The sequence below is a fragment of the Leishmania donovani genome, chromosome 28, assembly GCF_000227135.1.
Source record: "Leishmania donovani BPK282A1 complete genome, chromosome 28".
NCBI lineage: Eukaryota > Euglenozoa > Kinetoplastea > Trypanosomatida > Trypanosomatidae > Leishmania > Leishmania donovani.
In genome coordinates this window covers 571829-589046 of record NC_018255.1, presented here as the reverse complement: position 1 = coordinate 589046, position 17218 = coordinate 571829, and the positions used below count along the sequence as shown (strand labels likewise).

The window sequence follows — 17218 nt, the reverse complement described above, 5'->3', positions numbered from 1 at the left end:
GGTACGCGAATTAAAACAACAGAACATCACCTCCTCTGCTGCACGCATCTGCTTCTTCCATCCGATACGGAAACCCAGCACAAGCTTGGCGCCGTCCTTTGCAGTGTTCTGTCGAGTGTGCTGCAAACGCTGCAGATTTCCACGGCTCACATAGCGGAGCACGTCGTACACGCCTTCGGCTTCACCTTGCTGTATCGACTGCTTTTCCCTTTCGTCATCAACGTTGATGTGGTGGCCGATGGAAACGACTTCGGTGACGGCACCGTGACTTTATCGCGTGAGTGGCACACGGCGCCGCCGCTGCTGGAGGTGGCAATCGTGCACGGCTGCGGCGTGACCCTTGGCGTGAGGGTCGGCGCTTCGCCTGTTACGGCTCCATCCCACTGCATGCGCAGCTGCGCCAGCTGACCAAGACGCTCTTCCAGAGCACTCTGCAGCAGCGACAACGCATTCCACGGCGACTGCTTGTCCAAACAAATCTGCTCTAGCAGCTCTACGGTGCGGCTGTGGGCGCTGAAACGAGGGCGCGCGTCAAGCACCTCCGGCTCCAGCGCGAACGTCACATGGCGCTCGCTGCGTCGTCGCGTTTGCGAGTTGGTGGTCGGCGTCGAGGAGCCGATGTAGGACGGCGCGATGCGGCTGCTGGAGTTGTCACCCCCGCGCTCTTCATGGTCGAGCGCGACGGAGCGGATGACGTACTTCAGCCTCTTTGGCATCACGGGCGAGGCGTCGGCGCCGCACGGGGAGGGGGGCGTGGGGTGGTGGCCGCTGTGTGAGCTTCCATTGCTTCCGCAGCCGTACGCACCGGTAGCTCTGCTGTCTGTGCTTGCCGCGTTGACGACGTTGTCATCACCGTCGTCGCCACTCGACGTGAAGGAGAGGTTCTGAGCTGTCAGTAGCATCGGCGTCTCTGCGCTTTCGAGGCTCTCCAGAGAGTGCACAGAGGTGTGCGAGAGGACGCTGTGGAGGCCGCAGACCGATGCCCGCGGTGGCAGTGAAGCGATAAAGTGCTCGACATCCATGCCTGCCGTAGCGAAGGTTTCGTGTGGCACGCGCACTTCCCACTGCTCGAAGTGGCGCAGATCCTCTCGCAACACAGCGTTTGCCTTCCAGCACGCCTCCATCTGGTCACCAAGCTTCTTCAGATGCTGCTCCTGCACTGCAATCACCTGCAACGAGGAAAGAAATGCGCGGCGGGCTTGCATGACGCCTGCCGTGGAGCCAGGCTTTGCAGCGGCGCTTGCCGGCGAGCGCCTGAGTTGTTGTGCCTTCTCCGCTTTCGGATCGACGAGCTGCAGTTCTCGCTGGAAGGACTTCAGCACACTCAAATACTGCGACTCAAAGAGACGCGAAATACTCACTTTCTGGCGCCAGAAGTGGATCGTGTTGGCAGCCTCGACGGTGCGGGTCCAACTCAGATGCTGACCTTTGCCCTTGAAGCGCAGACGTGCCCGCTGCTCCTGCGCATAGAGTGCGCGCAGGCTCGCCGTCTGCTGCTCCAGGTTGTGCAGCCGACATTTCAGGTCGACGACGCTGTTGAAAAATACCTGGTACGAGTCGCCGCTAGCTGCCGCATCGCCGCCAGCCTGCGCATCCTCGTGGATGTCCGATGGTGAACCAGCGCCGTCTACCTTGAGGCCTCGTCGGTCTGAGGGGCCGGCGGCGATATTGCTCACTTCCTCCACATCGCTGGTGTCGTCCCTGCCAAAATCAACCGCGCTCGGCGAGTCACCGTAGCCCCGGTAGGGGCCCTCCATACTGCCGCCCTCGCCGAGCGAGAAGGCGGACTCGGCCATGTAGGTAGTCCCCAAAACGGCCGCAGCCCTGTCAACCCTACCGCCGGACGCCGCGCGCATTACGGAGCTAGCGGAGCTGCCGTTGCGGGCACTGTCAAATGCGTCGTCCCCCGGAACCATAAATGCGAGGTCCCGCACCACGTACTGGCACGAAGGCGGCGCGTATGGGTCAGGCGTTACCTTTGGCAACGCGGCAGGCTGCACCTGCTCCACCTCACCGCTCTCCGGCGTGCGCCTGCATAGTTTTGTGCTGCTTGCTGCACCACGTGTACAGTGAGTGGGGCTGCTGCCGCCGTGGCACATCATCGAGCTTTTCAGAGAGGAGGAGCGCCGCATCGAGCTGCGCAAGGTGGTCGTGCAGAGCAGGTCCTCGCTGTCTTCGCCGATGCACGTGGAGCTAGAGGACAGACTACTGAGGCTCGGCGATGCACCGTAGATGCAGCTAACACGAGGCGTGACATTACTGTTGTGCCCATGACGCAAGTTCTTGTGCATCCAGCGGAACTCACGTGCGAGCTGAGTGAGCAGTTTCGGATACTTGCGCTTCGACAAGGCCCGGGCGGGAGGGACGGGAGGTCGCTCCGCCACACGGGACCCGCCCATCATTGACTCAGAAGGCGAGAGGTCGCCTTGGTCACGCGCCGGGGATGCGAGCGCGGCGACGAGGTCATCGGGGTCTACATCATGCGGCGCGCCCACACTGCCCAAACCTGCTGCGTAGGGGGAGAAATACGGTGAGCAGCTGCTGGCCGATGCACCAGTGGCGACGGTGATGGTGGCTCCTGACGACACGCTGATCGCGTCTGTCACCTCCATTGTGCTGTTGCTGTTCACATTCTGCAGTGAGGTGAGGGTTGGCTGCGGCGCCGTCGACTTGAGCGTCAGCTTCGAGAGCGTCGGAGAGGAGGGCTTCTTCGGTCCCGTAGAGACCATGACCCGAATCAAGTGTTGGACGGAAGACGAAGACCACAAATAAAGAGGTGTTGCGCAACGAGTGGGTTGCACAATAGGAGAACCCACGGGCTTGCGGGGAGGGGGAGGGGAGCTTGCTGGCAAGAATCAACGCCAAGCAGAGCGACGCAACCGCCAGGCGACACAGGCCACGAGAGGAGGGGGGAGAGGCGCTGCAGCCAGCCTGTGCCGGTATGCCGCTCTTGGGTAGCACGCAATACAAAAAAAAAGAAGTCGGCAGACGCACAGCGGCACAGAGGCGTGGAACGCACACGAACACACGGACACAACACACAGGCAGAGAAATTGACTTGGCAACACCCCCCCTCTTTCTCCGACCAGAACAAGAAAGACTGCTACTAATAGACTTATATATGCAGGTGTGCATGCATATATGTATGTGTGTGCGCGTGTTCTAATCTTGCTCGTTGAGAGAGTTACGCAGAGGAAGCTACTCGATGTCTTTTCGGAAGGTGGCACCGTCGTACGTGGAGCTGGTCGTTCCTTTTTATTTTCGGATTTTGTTTGCTTCCTTTGCCGCCTCCTGGCGTCGTCTTATTCGAAACGGGCCGTCACCCTCCTGCGCCCCATCCACAACGTGCGTTTTCGTTCGCAGTCGTACACGATAGGTGGTCGTCAAGGTGTACCTCAGCCACAACCACGGACGCACCGAATTTGCACTTGCGTGCGTACGTGAGCGTGTGTACACGTCTTGGTCCGTTGCGCACGCCTACGAGAGAGGGAGAGGGAGAGAGGCAGCCAAAAGAAACCGGAAGGCACATGCGAGCCAAGAGAGTCGAATACCAGAAGCAGCAGAAGAAAAAACAACAGAGAGAAGCAGATGGTGCTGATGCCGCCCTACCTACCGTGGTGAAGGTCAGAGAGACTTCCTCACAAGCACAGCGAACACACCCACGCACCTACACAGGCAGTTTCACGGAGCAGCGACTAGAGTTGACGCTCTGTCTGCGTTTTTTTTTTTGATCCAGGGGTGGGGCGGGGTGGGAGAGCGCTCGGTGTGACTGTGGGCCAGGTAGGCGAGCAGGCAACGTAGAGGAGAACACGACAGAAAAACGAAAGCAGCAACAGCATCATAGATAACGAAAAGACTCCCGTCTTTGTCTGCCCTCTTTCCTCGTGCGAACGTGTGCACAAACGAGTACCGCGCGAGCGCAGATACCCGAGATCGCCACACACGAAGAACGATGACCACCACCACCACCACACGAAATCAAGGAGGGAGTGTAAAGGCGGCAGAGGGAGGGAAGGGGAGCGAGAGACGTCAAGTCGAGAATTCGCGTGACGGTTTCTGTAAAGCACAATCACGGGGAGCGTAGAAATGAAAAACAAAAACAGAAACAAAGCAAAACGCGCACACACTCGCACAGCTCGAGAGACAGAGTCCGCGCGCGTGTCTGCGGAAGGGTGTGCCAAGGGAGTGGGAGCGAAAACGAAGTCACTAACCTAGGCGCGAAACAGAAAAAAATAAAGAAGGAAGCGACAAATATACTTTGACACACGCACACACACACACCTGCACCTCACTGAGCAGCACGTACTCCAGTAGTCGTGCCTTTCCGAGATCGATGCAAGAAAGAAAGTGAGTGAGCGGTACTAGGAAGGGACGGCGTGCGCACAACAACAACGAAAAGAAGGGATGGGCTGGAGGGAGGGAGGAGTGACCACGCCTACTTTGACGCATCGAAGGGAGATGAGGGTTGCGGAAAGAGGGGTGAGTCGGTGGCGTGAACGGTACAACAGAGCTTCCGTTTTTTTTTTTCCCGTGTGTCTTCCTTTTTTTGATAGTGTTGCGTGTGTTGGTCCCCCTCTCCGCCCGCCCACCACCTTGTGCGCGCTCCGATAATAATGTCAAAACGAGAAGTGATTCCGGATCAGACAAACGGCAGGGAAAGCATGCTATGCAGAGCAACGAGAATGCATTCGCCGAACAACGGACAACGAACAACAACGATATCTGCAGGCGACTGTGGGGGTGCACCAGCGCGAGATGTCAGCAGAAGCGACGGTGATGGAGAGAGATGGTGAAAGGGCTACAGAAGAGACGGTGCACGAGCGCAAGGAACATGCGCTGCGTACGACATTCCCATTCCAAGCCGTGCTGCCGGTGGTATGGGAGAGGGCGGAGGACACAGTGCGCCTTCTGCGGGCGGTGGCGTCCGTGCGCCTTTGTTGTTCAAGGGCCATGCAGACGCACCTACACACTCTCGGCGAGGCGGGCGGCATCGTGGAAGCCGTAAGCAGCTCCGTGCCACAGCCTCTTCGATTGAGGGAGACGCACTTTTCTCCGTTTTCTCTTTTTCTCCTTTCCTTAAAGAGGTAGTCGTTAGCAAAACAAAGAAAACGCATACACGCACGTACACCCGGCCATCGCCATACCCAGAGCTCACGCAACCGACATCACCACCGTGACTCGTCACCATCATTCGCAGCGCTCATATTAGAGCTCTCCCTAAGTGCCGCATCGGGAGTTGCATCCAGCAGCAAAGAAATGCACTGCAGGTTAGCAGCGCCTCTTGCTGAGGTAACGCATGGTGACATACTCGATCTTACGCGTATCACCTTGGGTTGAGCTACGCATGCTTGCACCGGCGCCGTTGTAGCCGTCGTGGTTAGCTTGGAGAAGCGAGAGGTGGAGAGCCGAGAAGCGCCCCCCTCGATCCCTCCTCTTCACATACACGCCTGCAGAACACGCTCGAGTGCGCGGACGTGCCGCCTCTCTGCGTTTCCCTCTTCTACATTTGCTCGCCGATATTCGCGGGGAGTTCCTCAATTTGCGTCGCGTAGAACTGCTCGATGTCGCGCAGCAAGCGCAGCTCGTCGTGGCGCACGAAGGTGATGGCCAGCCCAGTGCGGCCCATGCGACCAGTGCGGCCGATGCGGTGAATGTACTGCTCACGCGCGAGCGGCAAATCGTAGCTGAGGACGAGCGAGACGCGCTCCACATCAATGCCACGCGCCCACAGGTCCGTTGTGATGAGCACGCGGCTGTGCCCATTGCGGAACTGCCGCATAATCTCGTCGCGCTCCGCCTGGGGCATGTCGCCGTGCATGGCGGTTACAGCGAACTTCTCGCGCGTCATCTTCTTGGCGAGCTGCTCCACCTTTTTGCGGGTGTTACAGAAGACCACGGCGTGGGCGATCGTGAGACTGTCGTACAACTCCATCAAGACATCGAATTTGTTTTTCTCCTCGTCAACGGAGACAAAGTACTGCTTAACACTATCCACGGTGATCTCATCCCGCTTCACGAGAATGCTCGCGGGCTCCGTCATGAACTTCTCCGTCATCTCCAGCACGTCGGCCGGCAGCGTCGCCGACACGAGGATGATCTGCAGCGGCGGGACCATGCGGTAGATGTCGTGAATCTGAGCCTTGAAGCCCTTGCCCAGCATCTCATCAGCCTCGTCCAGCACGAGGGTTTTCAGCCCATTTACGCGAAGGCTCTTGCGGCGGATCATATCAAAGACGCGGCCGGGCGTGCCGGAGACGATGTGCACACCGCTCTCGAGACGGCGGATGTCCTCCTCCGTGCTCTTGCCACCGATGCACGCGTACGCCGTCAGCCCCATGTGGTGGCCAATGTTGTTGCACAAATCCTGCGTCTGCACCGCCAGCTCGCGAGTCGGCGAGAGGATGAGGGCCTGCGTCTCACGCGTGTGCGGGTCGCACGCTTGCAGGAGACAGACGCAGAAGGCGGACGTCTTGCCCGTACCAGAAGACGCCTGCGCAATCACGTCGCGTCCCTTTAGGAAAGGCATAATGAAGCGCTTCTGAATGGCGGTGGGCTTCTTGTAACCGAAGCTGTACATGCCCTTGAGGAGGTCCTCCTTCAACCCCATCGCCTCAAAGGTCGGGATGGCCAGCACGTTGGCCTGAATATTATCTACTTGCTCCGTCTCCATGGTTGCCGGGGAGATGGTTAGCGAGAGAGTGAGAGAGTATACCGGGATGCATGTATATGTAATGTGTGGGTGTGTGTGCGCGCCTGGGAAGAAGGGGTCTGTGCGTGCATACTTGTATTGTCGACGAGGCTATTCTTCTGCCGCTGCACATGCGTGGCCGCGTCGGCGTGCGCAGCGTGCCACGTTATAGCGAGGGAAGCGGAAGCAGATGGGCAGGGAAAGACAGAGAGGGAGAGGAGGAGGGAGAAGGGAGGAGGGTGCAGAGCGAGTGTGCGTGAGAGCGGGATGCGGTTGAGACGGCAGCACCTCTTGCGAGTGCATGCAGATCACTGCCGTTTCCAGATGCGCTGGCAATGCATAGCGCCAAAAAAGAAAAAGAGAACACGAAAAGTTTGGTCGTTTTCCTGGACTTGACTGATTCGTCCGTGCTCATCAGCATCTGCCAGGCAAACGACGACGACGAAAAGAGGTTCGGAGCAGTGCGGGGGATCGATGGAGCGGACACGCCCACCTGCCACCCATCGATTGCGAGACTGATCTCATCGGAGCAGCTTGTGCGGCGTCAAGGAGAAAGCAGTGAGAGAGATGAGCAAGAAGGTAAGAGATGAGGATGGCCGGTGTATGACCCGGGGACAGGGCCAGCGACCCAGCCGACGGCAGTACTGCGACCTCACCGGCTAGAGGCATGTATGTTTCTCTGTGAGTGCGTTTGTGTGTGCGCGCGCCATGCGCTAAGCAGACAGGGAGTCGTCTTTCAGCCGCAGCGTGCGTGACGTCATCTGCTCACGGTACAGTGCTTCCCGTAGTTGTGCAATGACACCGGCACTGCGCTGGCACGCTTCTTCCAGAAGGCGGTTGCGCTGCTGGACACTTTTGAGGCGCCCCTGCAGCTCCACCACCTGCAGGCCCCGCCGCGCATCATCGAAGCTGAGCTCCACCATGCTGCGCACAACGCTCGTCTCGCTGCGGTTCTGCTGCTCGAGTACTTCTCTCGCGGTTTTCTCTGCCTCAGCACGCTGGCGGCCTCTGGCAAGCTCCGATTTCAAAGTGTCCACCTCCGCCGTCCACGCTTGCAGCTCTCGCTGCAGTGCTTCCTTTTCACGCATAGCAGTTTCCTGTGCTCGCTGCATGCGTTCCTCTGCCTCTACAGCGCGCGCACGAGCCTCTGAAGCTTGGCTCTGAAGCGCATCCTCGTTGGCCTCGGCGAGCGCGACCATCTCTGCCGCGTGACTCTCGCGTTCGGCCAGCAGCTGCGCCTGGTGCTCAGCCTTTAAAACGTCCAATTCTTCCTGAAAGTTGAAAGCGTGTTTTTCCGTCTCGCGCAGCTGCTGTTGCGTGGCTTTCAGCACCGCATCTGTCGCGCGATGCTGCTCCACTTGCCGCCGCAGAGCCGCAATGTCTTTCTGCGCCGCCCAGGCTTCTTCTTGCGTGGTACGGAGACGCTCTTCCAGCACAGCGGCGCGCCGCTCAGCCGCCTGGAGGGATTCCTCCACACTCAGCAGCTTCGCGGCGGCACTTTCCGTGGAGGTGCTCAGCTGGTATCGCAGGTTGCGCTCCTTGTCTGCGATGGCCACGTACTTGTCCCGAAGGGCCTGCAGATCTTCTTGTTGCGAACTGCAACGCTGCTGCAGCGCCTCCATTTCCGACTGCTGTTCTTTGAGCTGCTCCACTTTCTTCGCAAGTTTCGAGACACGTAAGCGGTTCTGCTCCTGCTCCACAAGGGCCTGTTCGTGTTCCTCAGACAGGCCGCTCAACTCCTCCATGGTCCTTTGTAGGCGGTGTGTGACCGTACGCACTTCCAGCACAGCGTCGCACCACTTCTCTTCCGCGGCGGTGCATCGGCGGACGAGCAGGTCGACTAAGCCCACTTGCGTCTTTGCCTCCAGAGCTCTCCGCTCGTGAGCAGCTCGTTCCTCCTGCTCATGAGCTGCCAGCCGCTGCACCATTTCCTCCGCCTTCTCATGTGCGGCTTCGGCATGGCGGGCGTGATGAAGCACCTCGAGCTCTGCTCGATGCAGCGCCTGTGCGTGCTTCTGTGCCACGCTCTCGCGCTCTTGCTGCGTCGTCGCGTGCCAGGCTTCCCAGCGCGCGATCGTGGACCCCGTCGCCGCTTCCTGGGCAGCAGCCCACATAGACAGACTGCGAACCTCAGCGGCGGCCTCGCACAGCGCTTGAAGCGAGTGAACGGCTGAGCGTTCGAGCGCGCGGCGCTCGCGGGCCTCTGAAGCAACAAGTGACTCCAACAAGTAGCCTTCCCATTCGTTGCAGCACCACTGCGCGTACTCCATGCCTTGCCGAAGGCTGCGCAGCTCCGCCGACATGCGTCGCACGTCGTCGACGACGTCGCTCAGCCCATGAGCTGCCTCGGAGGGACGTTCAAGAATGCTTCTCAGTTCCGCAATGCCGTCACGCCAGAGGGCGCTTGCCTTGTCTTGGGTTTCTATGATGTGCTGCTTCTCGCGGAGGTCGTTCTGTAGCGATGTGACGAGTAACTGCGTTGCGCAGTGCTGCGCCTCCAGCTCTTCGCGAGCCTTCAGTGTCTGCTCAACAAGGCGGCGCATGCGCTTGTTGTCCTCATACAACTTGAGCGCATCGGAGTCTTTCTCCGCGATAGTGGCAAAGTAGTTCTGGAGAATGACATCCACTTCGTTATCGGCCATGGCGCATGAGACGTAGTTGAGTGATAGAAGGAGAGAGGGGGAGAGACGCCCTGCGATGGTGTCTATGCCCTTCGCGCTTCTTCGTTCCACTCTATGGGTGCGTTTTGATTTCTATGACAGCGATGATGGTGAGCGATGGCCGTAGGCGGGTCTCTGTGCGCCTGTGTGTGTGTGTGTGTGTGTGTGTGTGTGTTTGTGTACGTCTCACGGAGAAGCGATGCTGAAACAGCAGGAAAAAGGAAAGCGCATGCACACATGCACGACCGCACGCAAAACCAACACCAAATAGAATGGAACGAGCAAAGAGAAAAGAATAAAAGGAAGAGGGAGAGGCGGTGGAATGCCGAGAAAAGAGCGATGCTGCACGGGAAGCAGAGATCCTGCCAGCAGGAGGAAAAACACCCCTCACGTGTGTCTCTCTCAATGCGTACGTGCGCGTGTGCGTGAGAGCGTGAGTGCAGGGCGGGTAGTTCGCGCCGCCAGGTTGCGAAGGAAAAACGACAAAAAAAATAAGAGAAAACGCGGGCAGAGGCGCCCGCACCATCATCCGTGAAGAACACCTCCGTGGGCCACACAAAGATCCCTCATCGCACGTACACGCAAATCTGCAGTTGTCTATGCAGGCGTTTGAGGCTACTCGTTCTCCCGAATCGACGTTCCGTCTCGTTCCACTTAAGCTGCCACACTTGCGCTGGCCACGCCTGCGCGAGCGCCACAGGGGCAGACAAAACAGTAGGAATAGAAAGCCGCGCTTCGCCTCACGGCGCAGAAGCCACGAGGGGGCCAATGAGCGGGGGCAGATATGTACATTTTTGCGTGGCGCGAGAAGGTAGAGGTATACGTGAGGGGTGCCGGCGTCGTCAGTACCAAGACAACACCGCGCATGTCCAGAACTCCTTTTGCTTTCCCAACCACTGTCCCTCCTCCTCCGCCTTCCCCCTGGCCGCAGCGCCAGACTGGCGCCGTCTCAGTTAGCTGGCAGAGAGGGAAAAGATGCAAAACGTTGTGGAGCACACTGCCGAACGGTGCGGAGTGCTCTTCTCTTCGCCTTTTCGTCTCTTCATTTGCCGCCTCACAGCCCCATCTTGCGCCGGCGTGCAACCGTCTCCTCATCGCTATCGTCGTCATCGCCACCGCGGAAGCGGTCCTCGAGACGACGCACATCCTCGATGTCCTCGCCACGCTGTGTCTGCGCTGCGTGTTCCTCCTCCGACGCGCCACGGTCGGCGGTGCGGTGCGGGGCGGCATACGATGCGCCGGCGGCCGCCGACGGGGCGGCACTCGAGGACGGATGCGGCCGATGAGCACTATTGGTCACCGGTGCTGACGAGCGTCGCGGAGCACCTGACGTGGGGGCGCTCGATATGTTCCGTGCCGCTGCAGAGTTGCCCCGACCATGCTGCTGCTGATGCCGAAGACGCGCCTCAAAGGCAGCGATTTCGTCTGTCGACGCCTCCAAGTCGTTCGACTCGTCTTGCTCATAGGTGCCCTGCAACATGGGGTCTTTGGCGCTTTTCGAGGCAGAAGAGGGGCCTCCCGCCATTCGATCCGGCTTAGCCTTGGGTGCCATCGCGACAGCTATACCTTCTCGTACTGTGTTCGCGTCGCTACAGCGATGACAAAATCGGATCGCTCAGCGAGACTGGTTGGTTCTCTGCACGACGCCGACGACGTTTGCGCGGAGCTTCAGCGATCAAAGAGGAGCGTCGTAGGAGAGGCGAGTAGGTGTGGGCTACATCGAAACACCGAAAAACCTTTGCCAGCGACTGCGCACTGTCTCGAGGCGTGAGTGCGTGGGACAGGGTTCGGCCAACGTGTGCGTGTGCGTGTCGGGGCAGGGCGTGGGAGTAGCGGACAGCAGAAGAAACGGCGAGGGAAGAGGGATAAAAGAAGGCACCTTCTGCAGGAGGTGATGATAGTGAAGCGGATGAGGTGGGCGATGACGAGACGAGAAACAATAGTGGATATCCCGATGGCCTAGGGCCGCCGGAGGGCGTACGCGGTTGCGCGTGCGCGTGTTGGCGGCACTCGAATGCAAAACAAGAATAGCGCAGCGACCCCACACCCCTGACATGTGCTCTGACCACTTTCACCGTTCGTTGGATAATGATCTGCACATTTGTATGCTTTTTTATATATATCTCTTCTGCGCTCTCACAGTGCGACAGCGGCAGCAATGAGGCAGGCCCAGCCACCCATCAAGATGTAGCCACCCGTCGGGGCCAGCTGACCCACAGACTTGGGGGCGCCAAACACGCGTGCGTACACGGTGCCCGAGAAGAGCGTCGTCCCGAGCAGGAACATCCATGCGGCGATTCGCAGCCGCTTCGCCGCGACCGGATTCCAGCTCCGCACTGCCTGGCTTAACCCAATGGCGCCGAGTGCTGCTATGCTGTGCATGAGCTGGTACTGAGAGCTGATGACGAAGGCGTTGCGCTCTTCCGCGGATTTTGCCTTCAGCGCGTGCGAGCCGACGGCACCAGCGACGACACCGGTGAAGCCGAGCACGCCACTGTACAAAAGCGGAATGGACACCATTTTTCGGAAGCTCGCTGGCTTGCGGTTGCTGCGAGTGCCGACTGTGAGGGGACGTGGGCAGTTTTTTTTTTTTTGTGAGGGGCACAGAGTCTTTTCAAAGAGCGAGCATGCGCGTACAGGAGAGCGAGACAGAGGAGATGGGCGCGCGGGAGGTGGCGTGAGAAGACATCAGATGACAGCAGGTGAGCAATGCGTCCAAGTGTGGTGCGGTGAACAGATCCACCCACGCTTGTGCGCCTTCACACAACCAGGCGATGCCGCTACAGGCGTGTCTGCCGCTAGGAGCAAGGCACTGCCTGCCTCGCTGCGTCGGAGGAGACACCTGTAACCCCACCCCCCGCCCTCACGGAGGACCCCCCTCCCTCCCCCGCAGAGAAGGTCTTGTGCAGAGGCACGGCGTATCTACTCGCGCTAAACGTGGCGTCGAGACACCTGCTTCTTTCACGCACGTTGAAGTCCTCACAACGACAGTGCTCGTGCAGTCGACGGGCAGGGCTGTTTCTGCCGTCGAAAACAGGAACACACGAAGAGAAATACGCCCCACAGAGAGAAAGTCATGAGGCACACAGATCCGACAGAGAGTCAAACGCGGCGCAGTGACGCGAGCGGCCTATAGCTCTGCACACTCTCTGTCCGACTCGTGGATATTTCCTCTTTTTTTTTAAATGAAGTTTTCCTTCAGAGATCGTTGCGTGGCTATTGCTGTCTTCCTACGTTTTTTGTGCATTCTATGTGTGTGTACGTGGGCTGTGTCACCTCTGCGGAGCGCGCAGGAGGAGGGGCGGGAGGTTGGCCGCCCACCCCCCGAAACACATCTACCTACCCACCCACCCACACGCGGAGCGCCTATCCGCACACGTGCAAGAACAGAAGACATAAAAAGCGTGACGGAAGGACGCGGTCAAGCGAAACACACAACGTCAACCAAAGCGTAGCGAAAGCAAACGGGAGCGCTGCTGTGCCGCCGTTCGCGAGACTCGGAGGGAGGGAGGGAGGAAGGAAGGGGGGGGGGCACATCGTTTTCGTTTCCCTTTCTGATGAGGTTTGCTGGCTCATGATCGTTACCGTTCCGCAACACCCCTCTTCTTCTCGCCTGGAGGGAGGGAGGACGCGGGCGAGAGGAGCGAAAGCACGAACCGATCACACACAAACGTGCAGGTTGGTGGAGGGTGCGTCAGTCCCCCGCCCCATCCCCCTCTGTCCTCCTTCCGCCCACCTCTACCTCACCGCCTACCACGCCGCCCTTTGAGTCTGCCTCCACGAAATACCTGCCCCTTCTTTGTCCTTTATTCTTGAACTTGATGAGTTCGAACAAGGAGGGGGGAGACGGGCATCTCCACTTTCCCCTCCCCGTGAAAAAAAAAGCTTGTGAAGAGGCAGAGGCAGAGAGGGCCCGGGTGTGTGCGAGAGAGTCCGGCAAAAGACATCCAAGCAGCGAAGGAAGGGCCAAGCGCAAACGAAAAAGAGGGGAGGTGCAACGCGGAGGCCATTGCACATAATGACCGGCACACCATTGACACCATCAACTTAACCACGCCCTTGACCAGGAGCGACCCGAACGCGAGCTCACGAGCGATGGCAAGGGTGAAGCTTTTTCTCCGACATAGGCCCATACAACCATGCAAAACACTTGACGGCAGGCGCTTCGCCTTTCTCCCTCTCAGGCTCTGATGGACGGCTGCGTAAAGAGGAGGACACAGACGCACATATATATATATATATATATGCGCAAGCCTTGAAAATATGTCCGACAGGAACCACCCCTCCAACCGCAACAACAGAGGCACCGATGCACTTGCGGAGGAGTACAACGCGCAGCGGGAACAGCTATGGAAAGACAAACGCATGCGTGCACCGGAAAAGAAAAGTTCAACCAGTGAGCCAGACTACGAGCCACGGACACCACCTCAGGCCCTTCCCCAGACCCACTTCTACCCGAGTCTCCTCCTCCAAGCGCTGTACCTCAGCGAGCGTGATCAGATGCAGGGGATATGGTGAAGAGCGGCGCAGCAACAGCAGTTACGATGCTCAACGGAGCCGACTCCTCGCAAACGAAGAACAGAACAACACGAATAATAACCCTTCCCTCAAGACGCTCGAAAGCGACGTCTTCACAGCACCTCTCTCCGTATATGCTATCGTTGCTCTCGTCCTTTGGTGCTCTCCTTGCTTTGCCTTCTCTCGTCACCAGTACAGGCCCGCCAGTGCCACGTTTGTCCACCCCAGCACCAGCACAAGCCCACTGGTGGGGGTGAGCGGGCCCATAAACTTGGGGCAGATGCGGAGGCACAGCGAGTAGATGGAGCCGGCAAATCCAAGGGCCCCGGCTAGTACCAGGTAGAAGCCCTTGCTGAGTCGCGAGGACGCCTCGGGAGACTCCTTTGCCAGCGTCATCATCCAAGCAATAGCCGCCAGAGCCACTGTGTGGACCATGTGGTATTGATTCGCCGTCAGCCAAGAGCGGCGCTGGCGCATGCTCATCTTCGTCTGAAGGCGCGCGCCAAGGGCATCCATCGCAAAACTGGAGAGACCAACGCAACCCACGAGGATTATGGGCACATGAGCGGTCTTCAGAGACATCATCTTTACAAGCTCTGACAAATGCTGACGTTGCACTGTGTGTGGAGGTATGCGGCGCTGCGGGCAGTGGGGAGGCTGTCTCGGTGTGAGGTGCACTATTTTTAGAACGTGTCTGCGTGTGAGTGCTGTCGTGAAGAGAACCTTCACGTCATGTTGATTGCGCAAGAGAGAGGTGTGTGTGTGTGTGTGTATAGGCAGCAAGGAGGCGGGTTGAGAGGGGAGGGCAGGGACAGGTGAGTGGGAGGAGGCCATAAATTGTGGCATGAAAACCCGATCCAAAATGGCACGCGTGATAGCTAGCTAGCCGATTTTGCCCCTCTGTCGAGGGAAGCCCGTGCACTTCAGCCAAGACCGGTGCTCAGAGAAGGGTTGAAGGTACAGAGCGGAGTAGCGGAATGTGCGCTTGGGCGTCTATGTTTGCGAGTGCAAGTGAACGTCAACAAGATATCGTTGCGATGTCGCTTCCTTACGTTTTGCTTGCCCTTGCTTCAGTGCGCCTACGCGCGGCATTATGAGCTCCAACTACAACCATTCATCACGGAGGGAAAAAATCAGAGAGGGAGGTGCGCGCATGCGGAACACAACGGGCGAGATGAAAGCGAAGAAACAAGAAGCCCCCCAAAGCAAGAAAGAGAAGACACCACATTGCGCTAGTGGCAGACGCTGAGGCAAAGACACGAACACAGACACGTCCTTCACGAGCTGCCGTGCGATCTCGACATCTGCCGAGTACTCACTTTCTCATTTTTTTTATATTGCTTTGCCATGGGCGATGCCAGGTGCATGTGAGCAAGCGATCAACAAAATGGCGCATTCCTCCTACCCGCTCGCCTCCGGTTGCTGACCGCATTTTTCTACGTTGGTGATTGCCGATCACAACACGTTGTTCTCCCTCCCTCTTTTTCTTTTAGAGTTTTTTTTTTTGCGTCGCACTCGCTATCCTATGCTCGTCCACGGCGTGTCGGAGCACCTCTTGTGTCCTGGCATTCTTTCGCTCTTGTTTATATATATATGTGTATATGTGTGTATAGACTTTTTTTTTGCAGGAGCGTCGTTTTTCCCGCTACGTTTCGGAGGGCAATCATCGAGGCGCGAGTTTTCAAGGATGGGACACTGAATGACCACGTGCAGGTTTCGGGTTGGGAGGGGGTGCGAGATGCCACGTGTGCCACGGCTGCAGCTGCCCACCCTCGCAAAAAGGTGGCCTCAGCCGCACAAGCGAACGCGCCGGTACCACACAGCAGCCTCCTCCCTCCCTCCCAGGCGTGCTACGCTCACTCTCCCCGCCACCGCGGTACTCTCCCTTTCGCTTTCGTCATCTCTCACAGCCAAACCGCTCATGACAAGGAAAATACAACAAGAGCGATGACAGTCAATCAGCGCCCCATCACCATCATCATTGGAGAACAACAACAACGCACACGCACACGCGAGAAAAATAAGATTACCGCCATCACGCTCGCAAATATCGAAAATAGAAGGAGGCGCACAAAACACACACACACACACACACGAAATATACGAAATAAGCCGATGCACGGCGCCAAGCGAATATGCTGCACCTCTTCTCCCCCCGTTTTCCGAAAGGGGAGGGGGCAGGATGGGAGCTTCGGCAACGTTCCCGCGAAGTGTCGGTGCTGTTGGACGCACTCCAACATCAGCACGAGCAAAAGACACAGACGACAGCAAAGGGGGGATGAGGACAGAAAGGGAACGTCGGGAAGACCCACATACACACACACACAAAACGTCAGTATCTGCCCTTTTCGGATTTGTGCGTGTGCTCATTGTAGCGAGCGACGCGCAAACCCCATGTGCACGTGTACACGCTAAGCAGCGCACGTGAAAAAAAGAGGGCGAGGTGAGGAGAGGGTGGGGGGAATGAGCGGTATCAGCAACAGAAAGACGAAGAAAAAGAGGTCTGCCGCCGCCTGTTTTGCAGCGGCGCACGGCATCGATTCTCACTTGAGTGCTACTTCCTCCACATCTTCTATCCCATCTTTTTCTCTCCCTCCCAACTTGTTTCTTCCGCTTGCTTCGGCATCCTCATCACCGTCCCTCCCTCTTGCTCCCATTCCGGCCCACGTGCGCGTCCCTCTACCCTTGACAGGAATCGAGGCAGGGAGAGGGTGCAGCGCAACCAACGCTGCCGCATTTTAAGTGCGAGCAATGCACGCTTGCCTTTCCGCTCTCTCTCCTTGCTTGCCATGCGCAGGGAACCGCTTCTCTTTCTTCCTAGTGCTTCGTGACGGAGCCGCCAAGAGCGACGCACACCCATCCGGCCGCGAGCATCGCACCACCCACAGTGGGGAGCTTGCTCAGGAAGTGTGGCTTGTGTACCGTGCTGTAGATGTAGCGCGAGCTAGCCATCACCACTGTGCCACAGGCGAAGAGGGCATAGGCGCGACGGAAGTGGGTAGCGGCCGGCTCTGCGACGCGGGGCGCTATCGCCGCCACCACAAGCATCGCCACGGAATGGACGAGGTGGTACTGGTTCGCTATGTTGTACGCCTTAAACTGGTTCGTGTCCATAAGCTCGAGAAACGCGTGCGAGCCGAGGGCACCGAGCACCACACCGAGGCCGCCAGAGAGCCCCGCGGCCATCATCGGCACGTTAGTGCCGGAGAGAGCAGTACGGATGCAGGCTGACATGAGGATGTGAAGGATGCGATAAGGAGGAGTGACCAGGCGGCAGAGGGGGGGGAGGGGGCGCAGCTGTGGCTACAATAAGGGGACGAAGAGACAAAGAAACGCGCACAAGCACACACAA

At 58.4% G+C, this 17218-nt stretch overlaps 7 protein-coding genes across 7 annotated transcripts; all 7 read right to left on the bottom strand.

The window, feature by feature from the left end:
* Positions 1-146: 146 nt before the first annotated feature.
* LDBPK_281670 (hypothetical protein, unknown function) lies at positions 147-2729 on the bottom strand (the record flags this gene model as incomplete). Its single annotated transcript, XM_003862218.1, has 1 exon — positions 147-2729. The coding sequence occupies one exon, from the start codon at positions 2727-2729 to the stop codon at positions 147-149; it is 2583 nt and encodes an 860-aa protein (XP_003862266.1).
* Positions 2730-5500: 2771 nt separating this feature from the next.
* Positions 5501-6670, bottom strand: LDBPK_281660 (DEAD box RNA helicase, putative; the record flags this gene model as incomplete). The annotated part of the gene is made up of 1 exon (XM_003862217.1): positions 5501-6670. The coding sequence occupies one exon, from the start codon at positions 6668-6670 to the stop codon at positions 5501-5503; it is 1170 nt and encodes a 389-aa protein (XP_003862265.1).
* A 731-nt stretch (positions 6671-7401) lies between these two features.
* On the bottom strand, positions 7402-9330 carry LDBPK_281650 (hypothetical protein, conserved; the record flags this gene model as incomplete). The annotated part of the gene is made up of 1 exon (XM_003862216.1): positions 7402-9330. One exon carries the CDS (start codon positions 9328-9330, stop codon positions 7402-7404), a length of 1929 nt encoding a protein of 642 aa, XP_003862264.1.
* Positions 9331-10402: 1072 nt separating this feature from the next.
* LDBPK_281640 (hypothetical protein, conserved) lies at positions 10403-10900 on the bottom strand (the record flags this gene model as incomplete). The annotated part of the gene is made up of 1 exon (XM_003862215.1): positions 10403-10900. One exon carries the CDS (start codon positions 10898-10900, stop codon positions 10403-10405), a length of 498 nt encoding a protein of 165 aa, XP_003862263.1.
* A 584-nt stretch (positions 10901-11484) lies between these two features.
* LDBPK_281630 (hypothetical protein, conserved) lies at positions 11485-11868 on the bottom strand (the record flags this gene model as incomplete). The annotated part of the gene is made up of 1 exon (XM_003862214.1): positions 11485-11868. One exon carries the CDS (start codon positions 11866-11868, stop codon positions 11485-11487), a length of 384 nt encoding a protein of 127 aa, XP_003862262.1.
* Positions 11869-14052: 2184 nt separating this feature from the next.
* LDBPK_281620 (hypothetical protein, conserved) lies at positions 14053-14451 on the bottom strand (the record flags this gene model as incomplete). The annotated part of the gene is made up of 1 exon (XM_003862213.1): positions 14053-14451. One exon carries the CDS (start codon positions 14449-14451, stop codon positions 14053-14055), a length of 399 nt encoding a protein of 132 aa, XP_003862261.1.
* Positions 14452-16683: 2232 nt separating this feature from the next.
* On the bottom strand, positions 16684-17100 carry LDBPK_281610 (hypothetical protein, conserved; the record flags this gene model as incomplete). The annotated part of the gene is made up of 1 exon (XM_003862212.1): positions 16684-17100. One exon carries the CDS (start codon positions 17098-17100, stop codon positions 16684-16686), a length of 417 nt encoding a protein of 138 aa, XP_003862260.1.
* Between the last annotated feature and the right edge of the window lie 118 nt (positions 17101-17218).